The 12778-nt window shown below is 40.5% G+C and overlaps 1 protein-coding gene across 5 annotated transcripts in view; it reads left to right on the top strand.

Moving 5' to 3' along the window:
* The window catches only part of ARHGAP6 (Rho GTPase activating protein 6), a 343882-nt gene that overhangs the window by 268548 nt on the left and 62556 nt on the right, over nt 1–12778 (top strand). For all 5 annotated transcript variants that reach the window (XM_054182853.1, XM_054185159.1, XM_054184310.1 and 2 more), the window contains one exon: nt 9329–9488. In XM_054182853.1, the coding sequence (XP_054038828.1) occupies nt 9329–9488 (160 nt within the window). The remainder of the gene's footprint in view (nt 1–9328; nt 9489–12778) is intronic.

The following is a 12778-nucleotide window of genomic DNA, read 5'->3' as shown; positions in this document are numbered from 1 at the left end:
AGACCTTTTGTATTTTCTGAACTTTTCTGTAAAGAGTTGTCTTCGCAGGGTCTTCAGGAGAGTGAAACAGCTGCCAATGTGGGTGGAATTTGATATCCCAGATCTTAAAAAAAAACCCAAACAAAGCAAGAAACGCAATCCCAATAAACTGGAGTAGATTGGCAAAGCACTGCAACTCATTTAGTGGTACAGTTTTCTCCCAGGCTGCTTGACATCGGTGTGTAGGACAGGGTAGTGTTTGGAAACGTGAATATAGTGTGAGAGTGATAAAACCACTATGAAAGTCTGGAGTGATTATGTAGCAAATGAAGTGAAAACTCCTAATCCCTAGAATCATAGAATCATAGAACCATCTGGGTTGGAAGGGACCTCTTAAGGTCATCAAGTCCAGCCATCACCCTGCTTTCTGCCTGTTTGAAATGTGCCTGTCCCTGCCTCCAAGAGGGACCCAAGAGGGTCCAAGAGGGACCAGTTGGTATGTGTGTACTGTGTGTCACTAACGCCTGCAGTGCTGCTGGCTGGTGATACAAACTCATGACTTAAAGAAAACTTCCTTCCATAAGCAAATGGCTCATACAGCACATTTATTTCAGCCCAGGTCGTGAAAGGGAGAACATGCACGGGGGAGCGCACACAGTCACAGTACGGAGTGAGTGGGTAGTCACTGTTGGAGGTGTCCAAGTCAGCTCTGAGATTCGCCATTCACATAATGAGTTTGCAGGTCATTTTGGAGGGGGGCTGACAATCTCTACCAAGGTTCAATATAGTAGTGGGGGTAGATGTTAGAGTAGCCAGTAGCCTCCTGATGAGGGCACTTGCCTGGGATGGGGTAAAGCCCGGTTCAAGCTCTTACTCGACGCCAGGTAGTGCGGACCTTTTCCCCAGTCGTCTGTGTCTTAGCAGAGTAACTGAGAGCTCTCACCCTGCTTCCAAATGTAAATATTTGGAGATATCTTGCATTTTGTTCCGATCAAGCAAATCACACCCACCGCTACTCCCCCCCTAAATAGAAGAAAGAAAGCCCTAGAATTGTTTTCCAGCCAGACCTGGTATGTGGGTAGTTGGAATGGCTATTTTCCACATGCGTAACAGATCTCATTTTCCTTAGACCCAAAAGCCTTCCTGTAAGTAATACCAGTTCATAGAAAATACTGGTTTGAACTGCTTGAAACAATAAGAATAGGGGGTTGTATTGAACTAAAGGCTTTACTATTAGTCAAATGCCAGCTCTTGGAGTCATGGAATTAATTATTTTATTTTACTTCATGATGAGATTCTGACGGTATCCTCAAGTCAGATAATATGATCTACGTGTATCTTAAAAGCTCAAAATACAGGAGGTAAACTAAAGAACTCAAATATATATTGTTAGCCTTTTATACAATACTTAGGCTAATATGATTTTTGCGTGCTTGGAAATGACAGCATGTGCTCTCTCATGTGCATTCTCTGTTTCAAATAGTAGATCATTTGCTTCTCTCTAAAATGTTGTCTTTTTTTTTTTTCCTTACTGAAGATAATAGAAATAAATGCCACTCCTAACCATTCAAAGCATTTGCTGCAGTCACATTAATACTTATTATTGGATACAGAAGTGGTTAACTTCTGTGCTGGGCTAGCAGAGATCCTTAATGTTTCACCAGGCCATTACGTACTACTTCAGGACCAGTAAAGCTACAAGTAGGACATATGATTATAGTTGTTTAATCCAAATTGTTTAAATGCATTTCGCATATAGTTTCAGCCTTATGTTCTCATATGCTTAACAGTAATCTCATTAGGCTTAGGAGAAAGTGCACTATTTCATTTTTGAAACCTCCTTGGAAATCTTTACATTTAGTAAGTGCATAACGTGAATGGATGGCATGAATGGATACTGCAACCTGCAGTATCAAGCAAAGCTTGTCCTTGGACGGAGTCCACCTTTTCCATGACTTGAGGCACAGGAAATCTCAGAGAGGACATGCCATTTTTCCGTGTATCACGGGCTGTGGTTCCTTGTTCAGCTTCATGAGCAGTTGAACATCAAGGACTGTCTGGAGCGTGTTAGTTGCAGAAGATGAAACGAGGCCTTTCCAAGGCAGCTTTGCCACTAAAAATAATACTCATGCAGCTATTGTATTTGATTTTGGGTCAGCTGCTATTAGCTCACAGAGTTCACGTTATTTTCCTGCTGAAGCAGGAAACTTTTAGCACTTGAGAAAAACATAGGACCAACCTTTTAAAATACATAGTATGTGAACTGATAAAAGGGGTAAGAATTTTTTCTCTTAACCCAGGCTATCCCAGATCTCTTGTGTTGAGACTGATGAAGACGCTGACTGTCCTAGTGGATGAGTGGTGGTGTAGTGGACCACCACTGTGGTCTCAGATGGTTTAATTACTGCAGTTCAGCTTGTTGCTGCATATGCAGTCATGGTTATGACGGCTGTGCATGTACTTTCAACCTGCAGCAAAATTCAGAGTATTGCAAAATGTCTTAGTTCTCTTTTACTGACAAAAATACACAAAAATCTGTTTACATGAAGACCAACGAAACTTCAGCTGTAATTTTACAGTTGCATCTAGGCTTTTCAAGGTGTTCTATCTCCATTTTGGCACCTCCAAAAAAGTACTTGGCTCCTGCTGCCTCTAATTGTTGTGCTTCTGGATGAATTCCTCCAAAAATATTGATATCTGCTGAAGTAAGAAATTCAGAAAATCTGAACATGTATTTGAATGCATTTTAACGGAGCTGTCTAACTTCTGGAGGTTGTTTTTTTGGTATGTGTAAAAAGTTCAGTACAGAGTGGGTATATTAGGGATTAATATTTTGCTAGGCAATACCTTTGTATTTATCATTTGTATCAAATGTAAAATCATTTGTATTTATCAATGTCAGAAAAAGGAATGAAATACATCTCCATTACACATCAGTTTAGTTAAGAGAATGCTTTTTAAATATTCTAAACATGAAATTGTATCCTGAGGCATTTGGAAAACTTGGAGAGGTTGATTGTAGAAGAACAGGAAATATTTTTGCCTTTATTTTAGTAATTTTAATACTGCTGTGAAAGCATGCTTATTCTTCCTTCTTCCGCTCCCTGTTTATCCTTAGGCTAAAGTTAGAAGGGCTTTTTTTTTTTTTTTTTCCCCTGACATGGAAATCTCCATTGTAATATTCTGAAATGTGTATCTTTACCTGGGCATGGGTTCATGCTGTCTTGCGAGATGAAGTATTTCTGCTGTGGGTGTGAATTCTGCCTCCCCCGTGGGGAATACCAGCTTTCCAGTGTCCCACAGGCGTTGTCTTGCAGGGCAGATCCCGAGTATGTGGATTTCCAGCCTTGGGAATGAGACAGGATGCCAGCTAGGAGGGAGGAAGCGTCTGTGTTTGGCAATGCCATGGCTATATTAATTGCCATTAAATAGTTTTGACTTCTAAACCACTGTTTTGTAAAGTGTGATTTTTTTGAGAAAACCAATAGCTTTTTCTGTACATACATTATTTAATACACAGAAGTACAATATGGCGTGAGATAAGGCAACTTTAGTGCAAGGCTCTGAACTATAACACGAGATCATCTGGACCTATTCCCTTCCTAGTGGAGACATTATATTAATAATTTTGCCACTGACGTCAAGGGGAACCGGATGTCATCCTAGATAACAACCTTAATGAAGTCAGTCTTTCTTAATGAAGATTAATTGTTGGGGCCCCATACTTTGTACATCCATATTTAGATATCTTCCTCTGAATGCTTCGATGTCACGCGGCGAGCCTTGGCCTTCTTCGTATTTGGTATTTAGATGCCATCTCATTAATCTGAAACACTCGTCTTCTTTTGTGATACTGGCGTCCCCTTGGGAGCAGCGGCGTGATGCCTGCTGTGTTTGGGGATGTCAGAGCATCCTGGCTTGCAGTAGTTTGTAATGCCAGCTGGAAACCAGCGCGCTGCCTGCCACTCTAGCTGCACTGGCTATGGAAGAGCATCTGGAAATAGGGTGACAGAAAGATCTAGGCTGTAGGACACTCCTACCGTCCTGTTGTTTCCTAACTCTTTGTTGATCTGCAGGCGGTATCTAGGATGGCAGTAGTAAAGGACTAGATGTTCAGTCCTTAGCTGCATGTAATGCTAAAGTGGATGTTTAACGTAGTTTATTTTCCCCTTCTTAATTCTCATCCTGTCCAGGAACAGTATTCTGTATGTTGATTTCATGTGATAGAGTATATCGCTGTACTGGAGTGACTGGCTTTCATTTTGCAATTGGTTTTGGCTCATACTAACAGCAACAGCAGAGAAGTGAGGAAAAGAGGGATTATCTGCACCGACAGTCAAATTGTGAGAGTTTATGCCTGAGGAGCATGGAAATAATTTTAGAAAGAGTTGAAATAAATGACCAAGGTAACTGAAAGATTTATAAAGTGGCAATGATATGCGGTTTCATGAAGTTTAAAGAAACAATTAAGCAAACAGAATTAAGACATTGTAATGCTATATGTGTCATGTTACTTGCAATGTCATCTCTTTGTGTGCAAAAATACCGAATTATTTTACAGTGGAGACCCCTCTAAATACAAGCACGTAGCTAAGTGTTGCTAGGGTAGGAGAAAAACAAGTAGGCATAATTGGCTTTGATCTTAGTGGTTTCAAATGGATTTGAGCAAAAGACTAATGAAAAGTAGACAGCTAATCTGATAATGGCATTTACCTAAATGAGTACAGACTAAAGTCATTAACAATAACAATCATGCAGTAGGATAAAAATTGCTTTCTCCGCCTTGCATTAAAATTTGTCTTATCTAAAACCGTCATGTGTGGGGGTTCTTGTTTCCCACCCAGGGCACAATTCACTCACTCAGGCTTAAAATTCTGCGGAGATCATCGGAGGTCGATCATCGCCTTTGGATTTACATCTGCATTCAGGATTCCTTGCAGTAGTTGTCAGGCGCTTTCTGTATTGTACAAAGGGCAGAAGAAAGAGACTTCCCTAAAAGACATCTGAAAGGCTGTGTAGGAGGCTCAGGAGAAAGAGGTCAGGTACAAAAGAATAGCCTGCACATGCTTAAGAGTAATTTAAGCGCATAGTGTTACTTAAGTCAGGATGTACCACTTAACGTTTATTTTGGAGCAGCTGAACATCCAACCCATTAAAAAAACCATGCTGGAAAGAATATTAGTAAAACTGCAATCTGCATGTTATTAAAAATGTGCTTATGACTGTGGACAAGAAATATGGGAAAAGTGGACAGATTCTTCAAAGGCACAAGATGCAGTTAATCAGTCATCTCCTTTGCTGAGTCATCTGCTCTGGTATTTCAGTTACTTACCCGATAAGCGGACTGCTCGGTTGAGCGGAGGAAAGATGTGAGATATTACTGGGAGGGCCAGGGAGAAAATGCAGCTGAAGCTGGAGACTTGTGAGGGAAGTGACTGGTTGGCAGAAGAAACCAGAGAAGGCTTTTAGTCTGGTTTAAGGTTTCATAAAAGTCAGTTATGAAAGCACCCTTGCAATTTGTGTCCTATCAGGCTGATCGCTTTATCCCAGAGCAGTATTTCTGTTGGCACTCTTCTCTGTTTGCTTTTGTATTGTTTTTTGTGTTTTGGTTATTGTTGTCTTGATGATGAAGGAGCCATTTGCAGGTCATATTGTAACCTGCAATCCTACCGTCTAAATAATAGAGAAGAAGCTGTCTATGTACGTCTGAACACATATGCTGGGCAGGAACTTCGAAAACCAAGTCACTCTGACTTGGTGCTTAAAGATCTTCTGCTCCTCTTCAGCGTCTGCAAGGAGCTACGTTAGGCTGATGTTGAAGCTGACATAGGCTGATGAAACGTGCCTCCTCATATGGAGAGAGAAACAGAAGATATTCTCCATGTCTGTCCTGCCCTTTCCCTCCTTCAGTTGCCCCACAGAGTGGAGAATAGCTTTAGGCAGATGGGACTGATGTAATTGCACCAGCACCCGTTCTCCAAGGGACCATGACATTTCTGGACCTCTCCCAAGCCTGCATGATTTTGCAGTAATGTACAGGGTGTATGTAAAATTGTACAGTGCTTTAGAAGGAAGAAGTCGCTTTTGACGTACCCTGGGTCATGCAAAGCATAGGACTCTGTGAATAGATTAAATTATCAAATTCTGTGTTTTGGCTCATAGAAGACATCTTTATTTGCCATATAAATCAGACTTCTTCAAGGAAACATTTCGTGAGCTTCTCACCAGATTCCACTGGCCCTAACACGTGATCTTCCAAAAATATTTTAGTTAGTTAGTCATGTGTTCCATTAGCATAGTAAAAACCTATGTTAATGTGACCTAGCAGAGATTTTATCAAACCCATCGAGTGTAAAAGAGGAGTGTCTTCTTTAGTGCACAGCAAATGGACGGAGTGGTTTCATGTTCTTTATCACTGCTCAGCGACGTGTCGTGCCGTTGGAAGGTGCAGAGCTTGCATCCCACCGTTTTTAGCCAGACAGGGCCAACCCACTGAGCACCAGGGGCATACTGGGAGCTTGCAAACTACCAGAATAAAAAAAAAAAACAAACTGGGGTCTCCAAAGCAGAATATTAACAAAGGGCTGGAGCAGAGCTAGCAAGCCCTGTCTCTCTGAGTTCAACTGGTTTGGCTGGGCTGACAGTTGAGCTGTGGCATCGCAGCGGTACAGCTCGCTGCTTGCTCGCAGCGACAGAGCTAACTCAGAGATAAGGTGGAGGGTGCGGAGTTACCTCCAGAGTTAGATTTTCCCTTGGTAATTTTTACCCAAAAAAGAGCAATAATTCATGTGTCCATGCAAAATCCAGTTAAGGAATATTTATTTCACTTGTGGTAATTCCTAAAAGCCCCCCCCCCCTTCCCCCTTCTTTTTTTTGTGCTCTGTGGGAAGGAGTACATGTCCTAAAAAGTTTACAGTCTTCAACGTTCTGTTACCTTAACATTTTCTAATGGGTATCCTTTTTGCTTTTCATTCATGTTTCAAAATTAAACATCTGGATTTGAAATTTTTTATGGTAGACATATCAGTGATATTTTTTTTTATGGAATTGCTCATGTCAGGGAAATAGGTAAGATAAAATCCCCCCAAACTCTACTGTAAAGACCTGTATTTCTCTCTCCGTACCATTTTGACTGTAGAACATTTTGTACAGTATATGTTCATAAGGACTGAATTGCATGCTTCTGTACTTGTAAAATTTCTTTTGCATTATCAGCATTGGAAAGGAATTAGTTTCTTAGTATACATTGTCTGGTTGTGGATTCTGTTCTCGATCACTTTTATCTATAAATGACAACGGCTTTTTAAAAAATGTAAACGTTTACTTGCAGTTTTGCAAATAAGGTTTATGTGACTCTTGCTGCTTTGGTTTTGCTTGAATTAAGCTAGTCATCTCAGCTTGTGTCACCGGGCAAACCTTTAGTCTGACATTACTAAATCTAGCTAATCAACAGTAAGGCATAAGAAGAAATGAAGAGGCAAAAAATGAAGCAACGAATTCCAGCATTCAGATACTGGCCTAGTGCAGAAGTTTACATATGTGGCCCATGTATATAGAAATATCATAAAGATATCAAGCATAGTACATGCAGTGAGTGTATGGATATGAAGTTGTTCAGTGAGATAACAGCTTTATCTTTTGTGGTTGACCAAGGACTTACAAAAAATAGTATGAAAAAAGCTTCCATGATGAACTCAAACATATTTCGTGCATCGTAAGAAACGGGTGTTTAATGTGTAGTTCCTTTGATCTATATTGCTAGATGGTGCTGCATATTTGTGATACGATTTTTGTCTCACGTATATGTGAATAGAGTCATGGTGTGCATATTTAGGTAGGTATATGTGTGTGTGTACACAAATGTATGTTTGTGTTGTATATGTATGTGCGTGCTTATATCTAAGCATACACATATATAGGCAAAATATATGGAAACGTGCACAAAAATGCTGACATACTACAGGATGCATAGCTGCTAAGTAAAGTAAAATTTTACTGATTTTCATAATAGGGAGCTTCAGCCAATATCTTTTAAAGTCAATGGACATCCTTTGACTGCCGGTGTATGTGCAGAACAGATGAATTATAAGGGAAGGGTGAAAAAATGAGCATGCAGGGAAGGTACAGATGTTGACATTTGAACTGAAAACGGGCACTTAAAGTGAGAGTGAAGTGCATTAATTTTAAGTTTGCCATGTAGTGATGAAGGACAGGTTGGTGGATTTGCCTTTACAGCTCAGCTGATCTACATCAGAGTTTTTCCATTATCTACAGCTGCATCAGGTTATACCTACTGACAAGTTTGATGTTTATTTTTTAACATGGTTAGAATGAAAAACAAATTCTTCTTTCTGTCTCTCTCTCTTATCTTTCTCTCTCTTTTTTCTCTTTCTCTCTCTCTGTCTCTTTCTCTCTCTCTTTCTCCCTTTCTCCCTTCCTTTCCTCCTTTCTTCCTTTCTTTCTTTCTTTCCCTGCACTGCTAAAATGCGCTCTTTGATGATGCTTTGATGAATTCTGAAATTCTTGCTTGAACTTAATTGTCAGTCTTTAAGCCTTGCCTGTGTGCTTGCACTTCTCTTTGACAGATGATTACTTCTCTCTCTGTAGCTAAATGCTAGCTAAGAGAATAGCTTTTTGTATGTTATCACAGGTGGGAGGTAGAACAGCTAAAGCTTTTGATTTGCTTTCCAAGCATAATTGGTACCTTGCAGAGATATAGCATATCTCATGTTGTTTTCCTGTATAAATTTTAACACATACATTGTTATTACGGCTTTTCAAAAACATGAAACAGCTTGTCCTTTAGTCGATTGTGGTCTAAACACGATATCGTCATAAGGAGGGGAGGGAACGGGTCAGAAAAGAGAAGGGGCTCTGCCTGTGTGCTCTCTCAATGGTCTGGTGGAGTGGGATTAGCAAGTTGAGGGAGATAAGATGCGTGTTGTCCATGGACCTGTGGAGGTCTCTGCGCGTCTGTCTGACTGTGCGGGGAAAGGCATGAAGTGACGACCAAGTACTGTACAAAGCAAGCAAACCGGGAAAAGCAGGCAAGGGCTTTTTTCTTCCTGCTTTGTGCTTTTGGTTACTGGAATCCTAATGTTTTTGCAACAATACTTGGTTAAATGGTTTCAGACAGAATTGACTTTTTGTTTTGCATGTCTGCGCTCCTTTTAAGGAATGCTGCTCTTAGGAAAACAAAGATATTTGAAAGGCCGGAGATGTCCAAGAAAACGGCCTTTTAGAAAAGACGACCTGTGTTGTTTTTCCTAGCAGTAGAAGAGTCGGTCTCTGTTTATTAAACCGTGCATACCGTATGATGCTTCATATTTTTCCATTTGATTTCCTGTAGGGTGATTTCACTTGGAACAGCATGTCAGGGCGCAGTGTTCGGCTGAAGTCAGTTCCCGTTCAAAGCCTCTCGGAGCTGGAGCGTGCTCGGCTGCAGGAAGTGGCTTTTTATCAGTTGCAGCAGGACTGTGACCTGGGCTGTCAGATTACTATCCCCAAAGGTAAGGGCTTGATAAACCGTCTCTGTTTAGATCGCTAAACCATTGACTTCATATCACAGCAGTAAAAGGGAGAAAATGCCAGATTGTTTATTTCACCAACATTGTCTTCTATTTCATTTTTGCTCATATGTAGTAACTATGTAAAAATGACTAGTAAAGTTGTTTGTCTGCTATGTCCAATTTGGGCCACCTGCGGTGGGATCATCTGATCAAGGACAGATGTCTACAGGGTAGATAATCTAAATCAGACCTACTCGTGCTAGGATGTCTTGATACTCAGTTGAGAGAAAAATGCTTTTCCTCCGCTTCCTGACATCCAAAAATACACATCTATGTAGGTCAGATAGATCATGCCATTGAAATGGCTGTTTCACTATGTGTTCTATTGGCTCTGCAGGAAGCCAAGTATCACTAATTCAGCCACAGTGAAGAGATCTGCATCAAATAAGATGAATCCGACCCACGTTTTCCTAAAGACAGCAGTGCTTGTTTCCTAGGAAACAAGTTAATTTTCAGCACAAAACGTTGAACTCCTAAGAAACAGGAGGATTGATTGAAAAGGAGTTCAGCTATCAGAATCCTGATGCAGGATACGTGCACATAGGAGGCCTGTACTTAGGTTACTGTGGAAGAGATCTAAACCTCACTAAAACTAATGTGAAAGTTGTTGCCTGTAGCCTGGAGATTAAGCAAAGACAGCTGTTGTGCTACGATACAATCATCTGCGTATGTTTCTTTCCAGTTGTCGTATACTTACTTAAGGAATAACAAGGGACCACTGAATTCTCACCTTGGTTATGAACAGAGGTACTGTGTGGCAACACGTACGCAGTGATGCCATAGGACCAGTTTTTGAATGAATCAAAGTTAAGCAGAAAAAAGTTGTCTAATCAATGAAAATAATGGTGTGGAGCAGAACAAACGTGAAAGACATCAGCTTGGGTATTCAGCAGCTTTTTAGGATCTGCAGAAAACTCCTGCCAAAACCAACAATCAATCGGTTTGTAGTGAGATGGATACCATGAACTTCTTCAAGCCCCACCACAGCTCCTCTAGTCCCGCAAAAAAGGCTCCATCAATATGAAAACAATTTTTTGGACATCATATGAGGAAGTGGATTACTAAGGGCACTGCGGTATTGTCTGGCAGTCTGGCCTGCCACTGGCAGTTCCAGCGGGAGATGAATATACATCTATAGAGGCAATACCATCCAAGACAATAGAGTATGCATATTCATATTCAGAAACTTTGAGCTTCGGAGAGTGAATACTGTTTTTGTGTTCTTTCTGTTTCCTGCTGGGACTGCCGTGAAAGGACAACCACCTGGGAAAGCCAGGGTCTTTTCCAACCCACCCTTCCTCTGCAGGATGCTTGGGAGTCATAGGCAACTTGGCACACTGCCACCAGGGCTTGCAGGCTAGGAACTGTTGAATCTTTGAGGTGCAGATCACACAGAAAAACAGTTTTTATTTTCACAGCACATATATATGTGGGTAAATATATAATGTGTAATTAATTTTAGATATATGGAGTCTGAAAAGTATAATTTTATGCATAAAAACTAAGTAAGAATAATACAAACTCTGATGAAGCATCTTAAAAGGCACTTCACAAACTCAGGAACCCACGTTTCAGTTTCATCTCTGTGGCTGGCCCCATCATTTCACATGTCTTTTGCTTCAGTTTAGACGAGAAATAAATTAGCTATTCAGTTCTACTATTCAGATTAGATTTACCAGTGAGATTATCAGTAAGAGGCATATTATTTCACATGTGCATACTTTACTTGTTATGAAGGACTAGATCATTAATTTTTCTGCGTTCTAAGGTATGCAGGGTGAAAGAATAGCTGGTGCAATTGAGTTTTAAAATGTTGTAGTACCATCTGTTGAAGGAAGTGAAGGTAGTAGCTAGAATTAAGGTGCATCTAGTATTTAACTGTCCATCCTGCTTCTAAATTTGGCACCAATTTTGTTATACTGCAATATGTGTAAAGAATAATATACTGGCACTCCATCATGCTACTTCTCTGCCGGCAGTTTGGTAGGATAATAAGAATCTACCATATTCTTAAGTTACTGCAGTTTAGGCCCTTTCCAGAGGCTCTTCTGAAGTCCACCTCACGTTCCCATCACTTTTGAGCGGCATGGAATAAAAACGTATGGTAAGAGGGTGCAGGTGGCCATCCAGTTGATTTGCCAACATCACAGGACTGTGTAAATGGGGAATTTCAAGTTTTATCAGTGTGAAATGGGCTCGGTCACTCTGGGCATGCAGGAATGGAAATAACATAAAGCTCCATCACAACGATTTGTTCCTCAAGTTAAAAACACTCTGAAGGCTGTTAAACTTTTTTTTAAAAAAAAGGAAAAAAAGAAAAAAAAAAGTGATGTGTAGAACTGTGGGGGCTCTCTATGTCTGAAGAGATCCAGGTGTAGAAAGACGTGCGCTACAGCTTCTACTTCAGAGAATGCTACTTGAAAATACTCAGGTTTGTGGGATAATCTATGTATTAGAAAATGCAGAAAGTGGTTTTAAAAGTTGGGATTCTTCGTGGTTCTTTGAGTGTTCTTAAAAACTTGTGAATGATTGACATTAGAACGTGCTTGTGCCTGCTTCCTGCAGGCATTTGAGTAATTACATTTACTGGCACAGGTATTGTAGAAAGTAAAAATTCATTGGTTTTGGGTAACAAGTGTTTGTGCCAAACAGGCTTGCCTGGAAGTTAGGTTGGTATGGAAGCATCTGCCTTATCTTTACAATCACAATCGTGCCACTATTGGTTACTTCTTCATAATGTTGCGGTCCTCCCACGCTCAAAAGCCCCCTTTGCCACAGCAAGTGCAGTTACTTAGTGCTTTTAGGGCACATCTGGCTATTCCCACACTTGTAGAAGAGTGTGTAGCATGTAATACCTCATGTAATCCCTCTCCTCTACTGTACCACAGCCGTTATCGTTAATGAAGCACATAACTGACATCTCTTAGTTAAATATCCTGTGGCCACAGAGAGGGGACCACCTCCCACGGGAATTTATTTAACCAGCGTGTCATTTAAAAGATGCTACGATTGCACTGCAATAGGCAATTAGAATGAATTCAAATTGATCAAGAGTTACTATTATTATATGTATGTCAGAGATGCTTCAGGTTTTTTTCTTGTTCTCTTGTTTTTCTGCCTCGTATCTGTCTTTCAGATTCTGTAATCAACATCTTTCTCGGCTCCCTTGTCACTCCCCCATCTGCTATCAGAAACCAGACCAAGAATCGTTTATGGTTTCTCTGGGTTGA

This window comes from Rissa tridactyla, chromosome 1 (genome assembly GCF_028500815.1).
Source record: "Rissa tridactyla isolate bRisTri1 chromosome 1, bRisTri1.patW.cur.20221130, whole genome shotgun sequence".
NCBI lineage: Eukaryota > Metazoa > Chordata > Aves > Charadriiformes > Laridae > Rissa > Rissa tridactyla.
Note: the sequence above shows the minus strand (reverse complement) of the source record. Positions and strands in the feature narration are given on the sequence as shown.